The sequence below is a fragment of the Lycorma delicatula genome, chromosome 13, assembly GCF_047948215.1.
Source record: "Lycorma delicatula isolate Av1 chromosome 13, ASM4794821v1, whole genome shotgun sequence".
Taxonomy (NCBI): Eukaryota; Metazoa; Arthropoda; class Insecta; order Hemiptera; family Fulgoridae; genus Lycorma; species Lycorma delicatula.
In genome coordinates, this window is record NC_134467.1 from 53,068,019 (window position 1) to 53,088,067 (window position 20,049).

At 30.7% G+C, this 20,049-nt stretch overlaps 1 protein-coding gene across 2 annotated transcripts in view; it reads left to right on the forward strand.

Moving 5' to 3' along the window:
* Positions 1-20,049, forward strand: part of Gart (trifunctional purine biosynthetic protein adenosine-3 Gart) — a 61,165-nt gene that overhangs the window by 15,349 nt on the left and 25,767 nt on the right. For both annotated transcript variants that reach the window (XM_075381443.1, XM_075381444.1), the window contains exons 3-7: positions 3,392-3,481; positions 7,872-8,119; positions 12,697-12,877; positions 17,156-17,369; positions 19,761-19,891. In XM_075381443.1, coding sequence (XP_075237558.1) covers positions 3,392-3,481; positions 7,872-8,119; positions 12,697-12,877; positions 17,156-17,369; positions 19,761-19,891 — 864 coding nt within the window. The remainder of the gene's footprint in view (positions 1-3,391; positions 3,482-7,871; positions 8,120-12,696; positions 12,878-17,155; positions 17,370-19,760; positions 19,892-20,049) is intronic.

A 20,049-nucleotide genomic window follows, 5' to 3' on the forward strand; every position in this document is an offset into this window, starting at 1 on the left:
TAGATGTCAGGCACCAAAATATGAAATGCTGCAATTACTGCAGGGTGAAATTGATGGTAAAAAATCTATAGGAATAAGGTGACCATCCTGATTAAAAAATTTTGTTAATGGTTTCAGTGTGCATCGATAAATCTATTCAGAAAGGTGGTTTCAGAAATGCGTTTAGCCTTGTCCAACCAAGGCTACACACATTTCTGATACAAAAAAAACAAATATCTGATACACAAATTTCTGATGTGGTTGGCAGCAAAAGAAGAAGAAGGAAAATGTATATAGCGATAATTTTATGAATGAATAAAGTGTGAGATGATTATGCATCCATGTTCTATGAATCAAGATTATGCCGAGACTGGCCGATTACTTCTTGACAATAAACTTACAAAATAATTCAACGATGGATTTCTTAAAGCGATGGATTGAATAGCTCATTCCTTCAGATAATACAAAATTGTCATTTAACATCTTAAATGTAAAACAATTTCTGTCAGATATGTTCCAAAATTATTGTTTGGAAAAGACAACAAAAAACAAATGGGAGCTGTCTGGAAATTTTTTGATTGATATAAGGAAAAGAGCGATGAATGTCTAATCATATTGTAACTTTTACGATTTTAAAGCTGCATGTAGATTGCCGTGAATGGTAACTAAGAAAATTTAAACGGGATATAGGTTTGAATGTAGTCAATACCAGATAGAGATTGCGTATAACAGTGAAAATATATATCTGTGTGAGAAAGAAATTTACAAAATTTTTTTTGTTTTGAGACCGAGTAAAAACATTAAAGAATGAAAACAGTACAATAACAAAGGCAAAAACTGGACTTTTTCATGGAATGTATCTTAAATTGGTATTACAATTTTCTGTCATTTAAGGATATAAAGTTATTTTTAAAGCTGTGGTTTGAGTTTTTAAATTTAAATTATAGCCTTTCAAACCAGAACTGTGTTGATTATGCTCTTTGTGTAATCTTAAATGGAAGTATGTTTGAGTTTGTTACGATCTACCAGATCTTAAATACATTCAGACTAGAATATTTTAATAAATGAGGAATGTTTTTGTTTGATATTATTTTGTATTTCATTTCTGTGGTTTTTTTTTTTTGGATATGCTGATGTATTCAGCATACATTACAATGTATGCTGATGTATTATACATTACAATGTATGCTGATGTATTCAGCATACATACAATACATGTATGTGTTGGCTTTCTTTAATGAAATGTTATTACTTTTATTATTGTTACTGCTAATAAAATATAAAACATGGAATGTATCTTAAATTGGTATTACAATTTTCTGTCATTTAAGGATATAAAGTTATTTTTAAAGCTGTGGTTTGAGTTTTTAAATTTAAATTATAGCCTTTCAAACCAGAACTGTGTTGATTATGCTCTTTGTGTAATCTTAAATGGAAGTATGTTTGAGTTTGTTACGATCTACCAGATCTTAAATACATTCAGACTAGAATATTTTAATAAATGAGGAATGTTTTTGTTTGATATTATTTTGTATTTCATTTCTGTGGTTTTTTTTTTTTGGATATGCTGATGTATTCAGCATACATTACAATGTATGCTGATGTATTATACATTACAATGTATGCTGATGTATTCAGCATACATACAATACATGTATGTGTTGGCTTTCTTTAATGAAATGTTATTACTTTTATTATTGTTACTGCTAATAAAATATAAAACTTCCTTAAATTTACAGAAAGTAGATGTAATTCTGATCGATATTATTTAACTGTTCAATATCCTTCAGAAGCAAAGTAAGTCAAGCAAATTCTGAGCTTACAGATAGCAGTGGCATTTTGTGTAACCAAAAAGGCCTTTTACTCATCTAATTGAATAACAATAAATTTGCTTGTTTGCGGCAAAATATTTAATAGATTTCATCGCATAGTATAAACAGTATATTGTTATGTTTTATGATAGCGCTTAATTGCACTCGGATACAAGTCAAATGCTGTTTCACAAATTTAGCTGCGATATATTTGAGCACCTACTGTATTCCAGATCTGGCCTCTTGCCACAAAAAGCGTATCAGGATACTTAGAAACCGGTATGAACAACAGAATATTAATAGATAATAAACTCTTACAGATTTATAAAAAAAAAGTGGCAGGTATTGTCTAAAAACAGCAAATTAATACCATTAATGACCGCACTGTTCATTATATATGTACATCACATTTAGAATAATATGCACATCTAACATATTATTAGACAAAAAATTACTCAAATTGTTAAATTCAATTTAACAATACTTGTGACAGAAAGAGGACATAAAAGAGTTTCATTGCAATACCAAATCTACTTCTATAAACTGTCTTACATAGTGTGAAGTCATACACATGCACGCATGTAAACATTAATCATTAACAACATGAAAATCTCGTGTATGCTTATTAACGATAAAAATTTAGACGCTTAAACATCTTTAAATATATAAACTTGCAAAAACACAGATATAAAATTTTAAATGAACAAACCGGTTTAATCAAATACATCGTTAAAAGCAAACATCTTTTAAAGCTTGATTCAAATATTTATACTACTTGCCATCCCACAACAAGAAAACATTCATCCTGCTTCCTATGGTTGTTTCTGAAGAAGTTCAGTTTAAAGCAAAAGCTTGCTTATTATGGTAACATCATTATAACTTTTATTTATAGTATGTACTACTGTGTAGTAGTCATTTATTGGAATTCAATAAAATTTGATTCGGGTTAAAGTAAGTGAAATTGATGTAAGGTGTTGTGAGTTTGATACAAGATGTATCTGTCCCTGGATATGATGATATCATTATAAAAATGCAATTTGTTATAATATCAAAGTAGAATTTGTGTTTATAAAATTTTTTGGAATTTTTTTATGCAAACAGTACAGGCTAATGAAACCCTCCATCATTCTTGTTATTTTAAATTAATCTGATGATATTTTTTTGAAATAAATAAATGACTATATTTAGTTTTTAGTGATTTTAACTCTTCTTAAGTAGTACTATTTTAGATATTTTATAATTTTCTGAACGTGTTGTGATAGCTTTTACTATAAATTATTTTGCTCGTGATTGTATGTGATAAAAAGTTATAAAAAAATTATTTTTAATCAAAAACAAAAATTTATTTTAAGTAAACATATTGACTTCATTACAGTTGATCATTATGAAAGAGTAAATGCTGCTGTGATTTTTTTTTTCTTTTCTAGTTGTTTTACATATGATGGTGAGTATATTATTGATATTTTTTCTTCATTATATTCCGTGATGTCTTTTATATATGTGCAGAAAATTGGCTTTTATACAAAATCCTTTGTATATTTATTAAATGCACTTATTTTTTTAAGGATATCAGTTTCCCCTTTTTATTTTTTGTTGCACAGGTAAAAAAGTTATTTGTGGCTAATGGTAACGCAGGAATTTGTACACTCGATAAAGCTGAAATTATCTTTTTGGATCTAAATAATGTTAAGGTAAGTTAAAATTTTTATTTTCTTAATTAAAAAAAATTACGTTCTAGCATTTTCTCATAAAATTTAATACATATCATCTTCCTATTAAAGTATGTATGTATGTATGTATGTATGTATGTATGTATGTATGAACATAGCATTTTTGAGAGTATAATATTAAAAAAAAAACTTTATTTTAACAAGTAATTAGCAAATAATTGCTTATTTCAATAACTGATTAATATATATATATATATATATATTTAGATTAATAATCTAAATGCATATTTGTAGTAGTACAAATCCTCTGTGCAATAAATGCTGTTTATTGTTACTTTAGTAGTGTAATTTCATTGTTAATAAAAATAAATTTTTTAATAAAAAATTTTAGAGTAATGTGAAATAAAAGTGTCAAATTTTCCATAGATTACATGTATTTACATATATGCGATTATACTGTTATTGTTAAAAAAATAATAATTTACTCTGTAATTCATATTATTGTTAAATGTTATTTTTAATTTTGTTTAATTCTGAAGCTATGCCATCATTTTAAAAGAAATTATATTCATTAATATTATTTTATTAGCTTCATCTGTATTATTGGTTTTTAAGTTGTTTCTGTAAACGTTTTGATAATTAATTTATTAATATATAATTTTGCTCCCTCTATGAATCATGAGACCTTGCTGATGATGAGGGGGCTTGATTACTCAGTGATCAGAGTAGCTGGACTGAAGGTGCAACCATAACGGAGAGGTATCTGTTGAGAGTCAGACTAACGAATTATCCCTGAAAGAGGGCAGCAGCTCATTCAGTAGTTATGAGTGTAGGTTAGGACGACTTAAACAGCTATATCAATATCACTCAATCCTCGTGAGTACTGCGCAGCTGAAAGCAATGGAAAACTACAGCTGCTTTTTTTCCAAGAAAATGTAGCTCTCTGCATTTTCGTTTAACAAAGATTGAGGCACCTTCCTCGGAGTTTACCTCCGGAATATCCCCCGTTCGGATCTCTGGGTGGGGACTACTAAGGAAGGGGTCACCAGAAAATTAAAAAATAACATTCTATGAGTCGGAGCGTGGAATGTTATTAAATTGAAAATTTAATAATAATTGGAGATTGGAATGCAAGCATTGGAAAAGGCAAGGAAGGAAATATAGTGGGTGAATACGGGCTGGGCAAAAGGAATGAAAGAGAAAACTGACTTGTAGGGTTTGCACGAAGTATAATTTAGTAATTGCCAGCACACACTTTAAAAATCATAATAAAAGAATATACACATGGAAAACGCCAGTTGATATTGCGAGGTATCAGATAGATTATATCATGGTTAAGCAAAGATTTAGAAATCAACTTGTTAACTGCAAAACTTACCGTGGAACAGACATTGATAGTGACCATAATTTAGTATTAATGAAATGTAGATTAGGGTTTAAAAACCTGAAGAAAAAGTATCAGATGAATCGGTGGAATTTAGAGAAGCTTGAGAGGTCTGAGTAAAAAAGATAAGGTAGAAAATGTAGAAGAAGAATGGGAGAATGTTAAACAGCAAATTCTTAAATCAGCAGAAGCGAACTTAGGTGGAAAAAAGAGAACTGGTAGAAAACCTGGATTTCAGACGATATATTGCAGCTGATGGATGAACGTAGAAAATATAAGAATGATAGTGATGAAGAAAGTAGAAGGAACTATCGACAATTAAGAAATGCTATAAACAGGAAGTGCAAACTAGCGAAAGAAGAATGGATTAAAGAAAAGTGTTCAGAAGTGGAAAGAGAAATGGACATTGGTAAAATAGATGGAGCATACAGAAAAAGTTAAGGAAAATTTTGGGGTACATAAATTAAAATCTAATAATGTGTTAAACAAAGATGGTACACCGATTTATAATATGAAAGGCAAAGTCGATAGGTGGGTGGAATATATTGAAGAGTAATACGGAGGAAATGAAATGTAGGAAATGAGGTAATGAAATGTAGTAGAAATAACAAAGATGGACCGCTGAATTTGAAAATAGGAGGAGAAAAGATTATGGAGGTAGAAGAATTTTGTTATTTGGGAAGTAAAATTACTAAAGATGGACGAAGCAGGAGCGATATAAAATGCCGAATAGCACAAGCTAAACGAGCCTTCAGTAAGAAATATAATTTGTTTACATCAAAAATTAATTTAAATGTCAGGAAAAGATTTTTGAAAGTGTATGTTTGGAGTGTCGCTTTATATGGAAGTGAAACTTGGACAATCGGAGTATCTGAGAAGAAAAGATTAGAAGCATTTGAAATGTGGTGCTATAGGAGAATGTTAAAAATCAGATGGGTGGATAAAGTGACAAATGAAGAGGTATTGCGGCAAATAGATGAAGAAAGAAGCATTTGGAAAAATATAGTTAAAAGAAGAGACAGACTTATAGGCCACATACTAAGGCATCCTGGAATAGTCGCTTTAATATTGGAAGGACAGGTAGAAGGGAAAAATTGTGTAGGCAGGCCACGTTTGGAGTATGTAAAACAAATTGTTGGGGATGTAGGATGTAGAGGGTATACTGAAATGAAACGACTAGCACTAGATAAGGAATCTTGGAGAGCTGCATCAAACCAGTCAAATGACTGAAGACAAAAAAAAAAAAAACGGAGGAAATGAATTAGAAACTGGTGTTATAGAAGAAGAAATTGAAGAGGATGAAAGGAAAGAAACAATACTGAGATCTGAATTTAACACCAGTTAAATTCAGATCATTAAAAGATTTTAATGAGAGCATTAATTTTCAGAGAGCATTAAAAGATTTTCCAGAAAGGCTCCTGCAATAGACGGAATACCTGTAGAATTGCTGGTGAGGAAGTGATTGATAGATTATACAAACTGATGTATAATATTTACGAAAAAGAGGAAGTTCTGTCAGACTTCAAAAAAAGTGTTATAATCATGATACCAAAGAAAGCAGGAGCAGATAAATGTGAAGAATACAGAATAATTAGACTAACTAGCCATGCATCAAAAATCTTAATTAGAATTCTGTACAGAAGAATTGAGAGAAGAGTGGAAGAAGTTTAAGAGAAGATCAATTTAGTTTCAGGAAAAGTATAGGGACAAGGGAAGCAATTTTAGGACTCAGATTAATAGTAGAAGGAAGATTAAAGAAAAACAACCAACATACTTGGCATTTGTAGACCTAGAAAAGGCATTCGATAACGTAGCCTGGATTAAAATGTTCAGCATTTTAAAAAAATTAGGGTTCAAATACAGAGATAGAAGAACAATTGCTGACATTTACAGGAACCAAACTGCAACAGTAATAATTGAAGAACATAAGAAAGAAGCCGTAATAAGAAAGGGAGTCCGACAAGGATGTTCCCTATCCCTGTTACTTTTTAATCTTTACATAGTCTAGCAGTTAATCATGTTAAAGAACAATTTAGATTCGGAGTAACAGTACAAGGTGAAATGATAAAGATGCTACGATTTGCTGATGATATAGTAATTCTTGCTTAGAGTAAAAAAATTTAGAAGAAACAATGAACAGCATGGATGAAGTCCTACGTAAGAACTACCGCATGAAAATAAACAAGAACAAAACGAAGGTAATGAAATGTAGTAGAAATAACGAAGATGGACCACTAAATGTAAAAATAGAAAGAGAAAAGATTATGGAGGTAGAAGAATTTTGTTATTTTGGAAGTAGAATTACTAAAGATGGACAGAAAAGGAACAATATAAAATGCTGAATAGCACAGGCGAAACGAGCCTTCAGTCAGAAATATAATTTGTTTACATCAAAAATTAATTTAAACGTCAGGAAAAGATTGTTGAAAGTATATGTTTGGAGCATAGCTTTATATGGAAGTGAAGCTTGGACGATCAGAGTACCTGGTAAGAAAAAATTAGAAGCTTTTGAAATGTGCTGTAGGAGAATGTTAAAAATCAGATGGGTGGATGAAGTGACAAATGAAGAGGTGTTGCGACAAATCGATGACGATTGAAGCATTTGGAAAAATATAGTTAAAAGAAGAGATAGACTTATAGGCCACATATTAAGGCATCCTGGAATAGTCGCTTTGATATTGGAGGAACAGTTATATGGGAAAAATTGTGGAGCAGACGACATTTGGAATATGTAAAACAAATTGTTAGGGATGTAGGATGTTGGGGGTATACCTAAATGAAATGACTAGCACTAGGTAGCGAATCTTAGAGAGCTGTATCAAACCAGTCAAATGACTGAAGACAAAAAAAATGTAATTTTGAAAATACTGTGTCATTTTTTTAAAAATATTCATTATAATCTATCTTGTACATATATTTCTTGACTTGTATGTGTGCTGTCAGTCTAATGATTATCGATAGGCTAATGTCATATAAAGAAATCTTCACTAGTATTATTATATGTGTTTTTAATTTTGTTTATTTTAGATCGTATCGGATTGGTGCTGTAGTCACTGTATCGATCTAGTTGTTGTTGGACCAGAAGCACCTTTAGTTTCTGGGATAGCAGATTCCTTGAAATCGAATAAAATAGCTTGTTTTGGACCTATCAAAGATGCTGCACGTATTGAGAGCGATAAATCATGGTCTAAGAGCTTTATGGATAAATTTAACATTCCTACCGGTCGTTGGAAATCATTTAATAAACGAGATAATGCTGTCGATTTTATTAATAGGTAGGTATTATCATTTTTTCCATTTATTCTTATTAATTTATTTTTATTTCTTATTATTTATTTTTATTTTTTTTTAAATTCCTATTTATTTACATTTCTTTAATGAAGTCTATGAAATGCTATTGTATAATCATTATTTTTAAATATTTCAAAGGTGACTATAAAAAACTTTGTTTTTGAAATTCAGCAACAAATTATTTAAATATGCTTTGCTATGAACTGTAAATTCAAAATATTTTTGCTATAAACTGGTTTGCTTTGAACTGTAAATTTTTTATATGAGCTGTACTTAAATCTGTATTGGAAAAATGTGATAATATTCTAATTATGTGATGGTATTACTTCACTGAGTGGTATATATAGGGTATTCTCAGAAATATTATTAATAGACATTTGAAAGTGATGATAGATTCAAAAGTGATTTGGGTCAGATCATTGATTCCCAAAGTGGTCCAGGTGGACACCCAGGGGTCCACAGGAGACTCGACGGGGGTCTACGTTGGCGTGACAAAAAAATGGGGGTTCACAATTTGTAAGCGGGGGTCCACGAAAATTCATCTGGTTTCGATAGTGAAGAACTAAAATATTGGCTTGACTTTGCGTATCAATCTAGGCAGATAATGTTTTGAGAAGCTCAGTGACTGTTACTTGTAAAAACTTGCATATCCATATTCAGTACAACGAACGTGTCGAGACTTGCAAAGTGCCGCCGCCGCCGCCGTCCGCAACGCTTGTTCAGACGTGCAAAGGGACGAAATACGACTTGTGGTGTGTGTGCTAGCAATCTTGCATTAACTTGTTTGATTCTTCACTAATATAAATACGATTGCCAAGGATAAACGTTACTCGTTTGTTTCCGGAATTTCGAAAAGAAAAATAAAGTGAATAGATGCTAGCGTTTGCCAGTGTCGGAAAAAGTATTAAGTACTTACCAGCTTTTTTGTTATACTTAGTTTTATTTTATTTATTGTTTATTTATTTATTGGACAATTTATTGTACACGTCAGTAAACAAAAAATGCACAAATTATAAAAAAATATGTAGGTACAAAAGGCGAGGCTTATTCCTAAAAGAAATCTCTTCCGTTTAAGGATTTATTAATTTTTGGTCTAAATTTTTTTTCAGATATATATAAAAAAAACTGTTGGAATCGACTTAAAAACTGATCCTGAACATACCATTAACCGGTTGTAACCCTTATTCTGTAACACGTTGTATATTTTCATAAATTGTACCTTCTTTCTTTTTCCTGTTTAGCCTCCTGTAACTACCGTGTAGATAATACTTCAGAGGATGAATGAGGATGATATCTATGAGTGTAAATGAAATTGTAGCTGTCTTTACATACTCGTAATGTGCATCAAAGTAATAAATAAATGATTAAAATCGCAGAGTTGTTATATCAAAATATTGGTTATTTAAAAGTTTTTTCTATAGAATTTATAGAAATATATCAAAATATAATTAATGAAAAAATGTTTTACATCGCATTAAAATCGGTTCAGCCATTTTCATAAAACTTTATTATGGATCTTACCGATTTATTGCTTTTAATAATTAGAATCGGTTTGCCGCTGGTACTTTATTTCATTGCAATAATTAATTAATCCTATTCTGTTAAAATAGTCATATCCTGTTAAGTAAGACCACCTTGAGATTACTAAAACAAAGTTTTTTTTTTATTTACCGGTAGGTAACCGATACGAAACACGGCTGAATCTAAGAAGAAATGTCGACCGTACAGTGTTGATTATTTAAAATTTGGATTTCTTCCATCAAAGGCAGACAAGCGATTGCCTATGCCTTTTGTGCAGCAAAATTTTGAGCAATGACTCTATGAAACCATCGAAGCTCGAAGATCGTCTAAGAAGGTGGCATCCTGATAAGATAGGTAAAGATTTGAAATATTTTCAAACATTGAAGGAAAAATATGAAAAGAGACCTACCGTGCACAGTATGTTCGCTTCAACGTCTGAAAGTAACGATGATGGCTTGCGGGCATCGTACAATATTTCATTACTTATAGCGAAATCTGGAAAACCGCACACCATTGGAGAACAGTTAATTTTACCCGCTGTTGAAGAGGTTTTAAAAACTATTCTGCACAAATCTCCATTTGACATACTCAAAAGAATTCCTTTGAGTAACAACACTGTACAACGACGTATTGATGAAATGAGCTCTGATATTGAAAGTTTCTTGTGTAATTATCTGCAAACAACTCATTTTTCTATTCGACTGAACGAGTCAACTTTACCTGGTAATGAAGCATTATTATTGGCATATGTTCGATTTGTTATGGATGAAGAAATTCATGAAGAGCTACTATTCGCGAAAACTTTGGAGACGGACACTAAAGGTGAATCAATATTTAATGTCCTAAGTGATTTTTTTAACGAAAAATCAATTCCATTCACAAAAGTCATCTCGGTGGCAACAGATGGAGCTCCTGCCATGGTCGGGCGATATCGTGGGTTTATAAGCCATCTTAAAAGAATTATACCAGAGGTAACTGCAATTCACTGTTTCATCCACCGACAACACCTAGTAGCGAAAAATCTGAGTGATAGATTGCACCAATCGCTTCAACTTGTAAGTAATTTTGTTAACAAGATAAGAAGCAATGCATTGAATACGTGCTTATTTGCCCAATTGTGCGATGAAAATGATGAAGACTTCCAACGACTGCTCTTACATACTGAAGTACGCTGGTTGTGGAAAGGTGCATGTTTAACAAGATTTTACTCAGTTTTTGAATCAGTTTTAGAGTTTCTGGAAGGTAAAGATTCAGATTTAAAAGCAAACCTGATCACTTTGAAAGCTGACATCGCATATTTGACAGATTTGTTCAAAACATTTAATGACATTAACTTACAATTACAAGGGGACAGTCTCAATTTAATAAAAACAAAGGGTGTAATTTCAGCTTTTCTTGGAAAATTGAAATTTATGAAGCAAAATATTAGTCGGCGCGTATTTTCCCAGTTTTCAAACTTGACACAGGTAGAATAATGCCTTGATGAGGATATTCAGACATACGTTCAACATTTAATTGCCCTGCATGATGACTTCAAAATCAGATTTGAAGATATTCTGACGATGGAAATACCACCACGGATCATAAATCCATTTGATGAAACGGAAGTGGAGAATGTGATATTACAAGAGGAGCTACTCGAGCTTAGCACTAATGAGGAGCTGAAGGTGAAATTTAAAAGAGGGTATCAAACATTTTGGCTGCAGGCAGAAATACCAGAAAAATATCCTGGACTGTGGGGAATTGCGAGAAAGCTTTTGATAGCATTTCCCTCGTCATATCTTGTCGAAAAAAGTTTTAGTGTCGTTACAAACCTTTTATCAAGTACATCCCTCCCATTAAAATTGTAACTATTTTGTGATTGTCATTGTAGAAGTTACATTACTTTATTAATGTTTAATTTTAATTATATTACGACAATTTTATTATATTACATTGCAATATGTTAAGAATAATAATTAATAGTGTAATGATTACATATTTGAATAAATGCAACACAAAAAATATACTATTTTTCTTTTGCTTTTTACCACTCTGAATGGGAAGTTTTCTAAATAAAATAAGTGAGAATCGATTGCTTTCTTGTGCAGTGAGTAGATGTCAAAAATGTAAAGTTGGATGGAAGCATTTTTTTTGATCGGCCAACTTTACTTTTTTGACATCCACTCACAGCACAGGCAATCAAAAATTAACCAATCAATTCTCACTTTTTTTTTTCAGGAGCTGTTAGTTCGTGGAACTCAGCCGTAATGCAAATTTTCATAATTAGATCTAATTTTCACATTTTCCGTCGACTGGAAATATAGTAGAAATGTAGCTGCAGGGGGTCCACTGGAACCAGCAAAATTTTGAAAGTGGTCTATGAGAAAAATAAGTCCGATTAGATGATCAACCATTATTGGGTCAGATGATCAACTATTATTAAAAGCTTAGAGCTCAACCTAGAAATGTACACAATGTTTTATAATTTTAAAAAAATTTCTGATGTAGTAAAGAGAAGTTCTCTATAAGTATAGAAATATACTCTGCAAGATGGATAATGTAATTTATCTAATTGACAAAGTTAAAAACAAGTATTATTCTACAATATTAGTATTAATATAGAAGTAAGAAGAATTTGGAGTTAAGATGAGTGGATTATCACATTCACTTTTAATATTTGTATTTATATACTGAAAGTAAGAAAAGGAACGCTCCTGCATATTTAATACATAATACCTTTTAAATCAATAAAATCTTGTTAGTAAAATCTTATTAAGAATTTGAAAGGCAACCTGCAGAGATATCCCTATAATTATGTTGCAAAAATTATTATTTTGCATAACCAACTCAACTGTACTAGGGCAGTAGGTTTTATTGCATTATTACATATTAAATTTATATATTTGACTATTCTTGTGTTTCTGTTACGTCTAAAATTTACTTTACAAAAAACATTTTCATATGCAGTCTGATACACTGTACCACTTACACTACGATTTTGTGTATTATGTTTTTGTTCATGTCTGTGTGTTACATATTTCCATTTTATTTTTTTCAGTAATATATTTAATGGTTATGTGGTAAAAGCATCTGGTCTGGCAGCTGGTAAAGGTGTGTATGTTACAAATAGTGTGGCTGAAGCAGTTGAAGCGGTTGATATTATCTTAACAAAAAAAAAATTTGGCTCAGCTGGGAATACTGTTGTCATTGAAGAAAAACTTGATGGACTTGAAGTGTCGGTTAGTTTTTTAAAATTTCTTTTTACACTTATTAAACTTATGTAAGTACTAGGATTTGAGTATAGATCTCAGCTTTGTTCTGGGTCATACGAGATGACCACAAAAATAATCACTAGGACTAATTCCTTATAGCGTGTAGAATAGGTGTATAGAAAAAAACAAGGAAATCTTGAATGAGCTGCAAAATTGTAGAGAATGATACTGGAATTCCCACTGCTATTGAGCCCAATCTGGACAGAGGTGTTTTGCAGGACATGCTTCAGCAACCACTTGAACAGGAAAGTCAGAGGATGATATGTTCAATGTAGTGAATGGACACTTCATTTCTGTTACCAGGTAACCGGTCAGGTATAAATTTAATAGGATATGAACATTCCTTTATAGAGTTTTTATATACAAATACTTAGAACTCGGCTTTATAATGGCAACAAGTAGTCGATTGAGTATGTATCATAGTGAAAAGCAATAAAATACCATTATCAGAGTTGGAACTAATAAAAAAATAACCAAGCAACTACTGCCAGAAGGCAGATTTGTGGATGAAGAAACAAATTTCAAGAAAACATACCTTCACCTGAACACCAGAAACAAGAAGAATAGAAAATAAATAACAGATGTTAGTAACGAGAAACAAACTCAACAAAAGAAATTGAAGAAATATCTCATCTAATCTATTTAGACTGTAAAGGTAGAAAGTTAAAATGGACAACAATAGCCCATTCATGTAAAAGACAGAAGACAATTGACAAACAGCAACAATCATTCATGTAAGTTCAATCATCCAGAACAAAATTAATAACTAATGACAATTTCTAATGTACACAGGACTCCTGATAACCGCAAAAGTACACACAAAACAGAAAAAAAGAAGAGACAATGAAACAAAAAATGTACAAAACACCAGTCTGATAATGTAGATTACACAGGAAAATAGAAACACTGAGAAAAGAAATAGGAAAAAGCTAATTCAGTATCATCAACTGTAAGAGAAGGCAGCAGAAGTAAGTTGAGCAGTTAGATACCGAAAAAAAAACCTTAAAAAATCAAGCAGTAGCACAATGTCTTAAAAGGTAAAAAAAGTAAAATGGAAGAAAGTATCAGATATTCAACCCGAGTCAAAGAAATTTTACCATACAATGGAAAACACAGAACAACCAATCAGTAATTCATGGTGTATGAAAAACATTGATTAATTTTGAACTGATGTGTGATCTGTGCTGATATAACACAATAGAGGTGACCAAAAAGAGAAGAGCAGCACAAAAGGAACTCCAGAAATAATCATCTTGTGGTGAACTCGTCATTGCAAATCAGTTGATCTCGAAGTCCAGAGTTTTAAGATTCAAATCCTAGTAAAGGCAGTTACTTTTATACGGATTTGAATACTAGATCACGGATACCAGTGTTCTTTGGTTGGGTTTCAGTTAGCCACACATCTCAGGAATGGTTGACCTGAGACTGTACAAGACTGCACTTCATTTACATTAATACATATCATCCCCGTTCATCATCTTAAGTAATAGCTTACGGTGGTTCTGGAGGTTAAACAGGAAACGAAAGAAAGAGAAATAACCATCAACACAGGAAGTGCTAGAGGAACAATATTGTAAACATGTAACTGAAAACAGAAGACATGAATAAGATTACATTAAACATACACTAGATTAGATTAATTTTTGGTTAAAGAAATTCTCATCTTTTTGTGCATAACTTGTTACAGTATTCAATTATTACATTTTTTATCTGACCGCAACCACTGCTACCCTAATAAGAGGTACGACATATTTAAAACCTAAAAATGATGCAGCCCAATAAATATTATACATTCTTCTGTCTGACAAAAATAAATCTTTCACAGCAAAACTACACAGAACTTTTCACATGTACTGTTGTACATGTGATACTGTTTACTGTTGTGAACAGTATGACACATGAAATCAGAAATGGATTTCGAAAGAGAGTGAGGAGATATAAGGAATTACTAATAATAGATGCAGAAGATTATGATGCTAAAATATAACAAAATCTCTCTACTTTGGATTTGTAGATTGCCAAAAGGTTTATAACTGTTTCCGTGCTTGCCTGAAAGAGATATTTCATTTATATGTAGTCTTTCCTGAGCGATTACAGTTTCTGAATGCTACCATGAAGAGCTAGAAAACCAGTTTAACAATCCACACAAATATTGTGTGGTATCCTCAATCAGACTGATGATTATGAATAAAATATTGTTGGCTCTCATTCATACGAAACTGTGCACTTGTATGAGTGATATCAGAATACTTTCATCAATAAACCTACAACTGAATTGTTTACTTAAACCGAGGCATTTGGTACGGTACAAAATGTTTTTTGGAATAGATAGATTTAAAATCAACAGCATAGTCAAAGGAAAATAAACAAATTTCACAACATAAAATTTGTTAAAATGAAATGTTAATGTTTGTTATTTAAACAAAAAATAGAAACAATCGACACGTAATAGGAAGATCTAATATTTTAGCTAACACGTTCAGAAAGAAAATTGTTTCCCTATGTTTGCTGTCAAATAATCGTCACTTTACACCAGTTATTCCTTATTTATTATCTCTCCAGGTGTCATTAGGTGCAATGTGGTTTTGTTATTTACAATTTTTTTGACTGTAAAATGTTTAAGACAATCAAAAGACTTGTTGATTGTGGAGTACAGTCTGTTATTTGGTTTTTAAACCCAAGAAATGTAACACTTGCAAAACTTTATTGCCAGATTAGTTTTGGGTTAGACATAGGATATAGGGGGTATACCAAATTGAAATGACTGGTACTAGATACAGAATCTCGGAGAGCTGCATCAAACCAGTCAAATGACTGAAGAAAAAAAATAGTAATCATCGTGATGACAGAAAGCCCCTACTCCTAGCTTCTTTATGCACATTTGTTCATCCTAACTGCCGTAAATCTGCCGAAGGCACATTATAAATATAAGTTAATGGACAGATGCCCACAACCACTGATATTTACATCAGAACGTATTGAAAAGTAGCACCAAGCTATATTGGTACAGAACATCATTCCAGATGAAAGAACTCCATGTAAAACACCAGTCATCACTCTCATAATAAAACCAACCTAGACCACTTGCCTTGTGGAAATGTCCCAAACATATGGAAGAAAACAGGAGAGAAAATAGAAGAAATACTTATAACCGACTTACTAATATGTGCCGTTAGGACAAAGTAAAAGTAGTGTCATCTCAATAGCTGGAATCATACTGAATTTACTGCTCTTTTCAAGAACTCCTTCCAGTCAACTGTATACAGCGGCCTAAATCAATCGATGTAGACACTCGCACAGAAATTTCCAAATTATACAAACACACATATGGAACAATCTGACTAGACTATATCTTGACATTCATCTACACATTTGTGTAGGAACATCTGAAATTTCACTTAGTTTTTTTTAATTATTATTTCTGTTCTAACAAATAACTACTACTGTAACTTTAATAGTATAATTTATTGAAATTTTCAATCGGTGACTATAGATTATGACGAGTAGTAATTTATTCCTCCAATCAGTCAGCTACAACATTACTCTCATGGTGTTTGCTCCATACCAGAAAAAAATCTGGTTGAGGCTGTTCAGTTGAACTTGGGAAGTGAGCTAGCAAGCTGAAAGAAGAAAAAAGTTCTCTGCATAACCTATCTACAATGAATTCTTACATGTACTCTTATTGCTCATTTTGTTTAATTTAAATTTTTGTTTCTTGGAATAAACATAAATTTCTATTAATTTGGAATAACAGCATCATGATGCATTTATTTAAGTGTGTTTTTATCGCTTCTAAAATAGCATTGTTTTAAAAACTGTCTAAACATATAGGTCATTTTAAAGTAGTATTGTAACCTACAATTGTTTAATCTAAATATCTTCTAAGATTTTTTCATCCGCTATGATTTTATTCAAACATTACTGCTTTCCTGATTTTCAAACTACCACAAATTTGATCTTTAATCACATAAAATGGAACACCGTAAATACTACTTTCTTAAACTGCCGAAGAAATGACTCGAAATTGTAGGAAGACATATTATAGTAAAGTTACGTGACACTAGAGCAGTAAGGTTCTTGATTTATTATTGCTGTATATAATTTAGTAAACGTGTTTATATTTTACTTAAAACTTAGCTTTTGTTTGTTGAAACATTGTCTTATTCAGGGCCATACTTTAAATAAAATTCAATAAAAAGTGCTCTAAATAAATAAATTTTTAATAAGTTTGTTTATTATTAATAGGTGTTAGGCTTTACCGATGGCAGTACAATTAAAATAATGTTACCGGCTCAAGATCATAAGAGAATATTTGATGATGATAAAGGTGAAAATACTGGTGGTATGGGGGCCTATTGTCCCTGCCCATTAATTACGCAAGAACAGTTGCATTGGGTCAATAATTATATTATGGAACCAGCAATTAAAGGGCTTAAAGAATTGGGAACACCATTTGTAGGTAAGCATATATATATATATATATATATATATATATATATATTGTTTTTTTAAATAATAATTGTTATGTTTAGTCATGGAATGTGGATCCTGCCTTCTTGAAATTAACGACATTGTTTTCAAATTTTACCTACGCACATAAAATTTGTTTCACAAGCGTGATAGATTTTTTTTGTGATTTCTGCTGCAGATTAATTTTTGCCATTAAAAAATGAGTTACTGCTCAAAATGTACACTTGGTGTGAATATTTGGTTTACCGCTTGTTATAATTAGGATTTGCACAGCTGCTGACATGATTATGTCGACTAACGTTGTTGCCATTGGATGACTACCTATACAGATAAACATGCTACATGAAAGTTGTTTATTTTGAAAGTATAAATCGGAGGTGATCCGTGTATCTATAATTATTTTGACACTATTCACTGATGATTTAATGTTTTAATGATTTAAATGCCACCTATGCTGATTTAGATTTTAAATAAAGTGTTTTGTAAATGACTTTTGACTTCTTGTTTTTTCAGTTTACTTCAGTAACCATTTATTTATACCTCAGTAGCAGTTTCTCAGTATTTTTAGTTAGCAGGAGGTTAATTATTTATTTCTTTTTCTATTTTTAATGTCACCATTTGCCATTAATATTTAAATTTAAATTCATGTGTAACCTTAGAAGAAGACACTTATGAACATAAAAAAAATATTAATGAAAGAACAAAAAAATATATTGCATAAATAATGACCCAAATGCTCTAAATATGAATGCAGTCATTAAAATTTAAAAAAGAGGTTACTAATTTGATCATTAATAAATTTCAAATCTGCAGCTCCATCATACAAATTATTCAAGGACACCGTAAAATACTTAAATGAAAAATTAAATAAAAAAAGGTTTTTTCATAAAAGAAAAAACCTCAATAAATAAATTAAATAATATTAAAATAAACAAAACAAAAGCTTTGAATTCTTTGAATAATCATAATTTTAACAACCCAGGTAATGATTCTGTAAATTATAAAAAGTAAAAGAAATGAAGACAAAGTTAGGTTTTGAATGAGATCAACTTTATTTAGCATATTTTTTTTTAAACTTACTTTCAGAATAAAATAAAAATAGTATGCAATTTTTGTAAAAAAATAAATAAATTAGTTTAAAAACATCCAAACAATTAAAAGCTGTGGTACTGAAATGCACTATATATAAATATCCTGTTTCAGTTAGTGCACAATAATGTGTTACACAAATCATACAAAAAATGGGTAAGAATCCTACTAAATACGTAAAAAAGGAACTGCCCTAGCATTTGTGGGATTGATTAAGGAAAATCATGGTAAAACCTTGATCAGAGAAGAAAAAAAATTTACAATTAATTATAATAAAGAAAAAGTAAATACCGATGGAATAAATAAAAAATATATACCTGAAACTTGATGTACAATAATAAAAAAATTGGCAAAATAGACAACCTTTGAAACCTATCAATAATATAAATGGTAACATAAAATTTACGAGTACAAAAGATATAAATAATTCTATAAACTTATGACTAATTAAAAGTAATGAAAATATAGGGTGTAAAATTTCCAGAAAACAGTACATACAGACATAATTAAAAAATGCTCAAGCAAATGTTTACTACAATAAAAAATTAACAGGTAAAATAAAAAATAAAAATCACATAAATAGAATATGAACTAACAAAATAAGTATTGAATACTCTATATGTAAATAAATATCTTATTCTGATCGATGAATAAAGTGCTTATAATCATTAACTGTTAAGTGTGCTATTCTGCAGATAGAGAAACTGTCCTGACATTTGACCATATAGATCAAGGAAAGCCGTTGTAAAACCTTGATCAGAGACCGTCACAAAATATACAATTTATATTAAAGTAAATAATAGAATTATTTAAAATCCATGTTAATAAATATAAATATATTTATTAAATATATTATTGGTGTTATTAAATAACACCAAACTTTTGGCAAAATTTTATAATGTCATTTGACATATTCTGTTTGCACAAAATAAAAATGAAACAAGCACCTGTTTCACTAACAAACATGATAGCTGCTGGACTACAATCGATGTGCTGTATGGAGTTTTAAAAAACACAAACCTGTAAACCCAAGATGTTCCAAAAACAATAGACTGGTAAAACCACTATTTAACAGAGTCAACGTATTAGGAAAGAAAACAACCTTGTGATCTAAAATTGCTGTTTTAACTTACAAATCCATTTTATAATACGTTAATTTTTATCGCTATTTAATTGAAATGAGATAATAATGCAGTTTTTATTAGGTGATTTTTTATATCAAACAACTTTTAAGCTTCATGGATTCAAATTGTAAACTCATATTTTTCTAATTATAGTAATTTCCTTCTAGGAGTGTTGTATGCAGGTTTAATGATAACTAATGATGGAATTAAAGTACTGGAATTTAATTGTAGATTTGGTGATCCAGAAACTGAAGTCATATTGCCATTATTGCAGACAGATTTGTATACTATAATGGAGGTAAATTACACTATTAATCTGTTTTTAAACATATTGCATTACTTACTTGTTTATAGTATCCCTTCATATATATTTTCAAAACTACATCTTGGATGTCTAGAGAATTTTAGTCTATGCTTGGCTCCAGATTTCACTGCTGTACTTGGTATCAGTTTTGT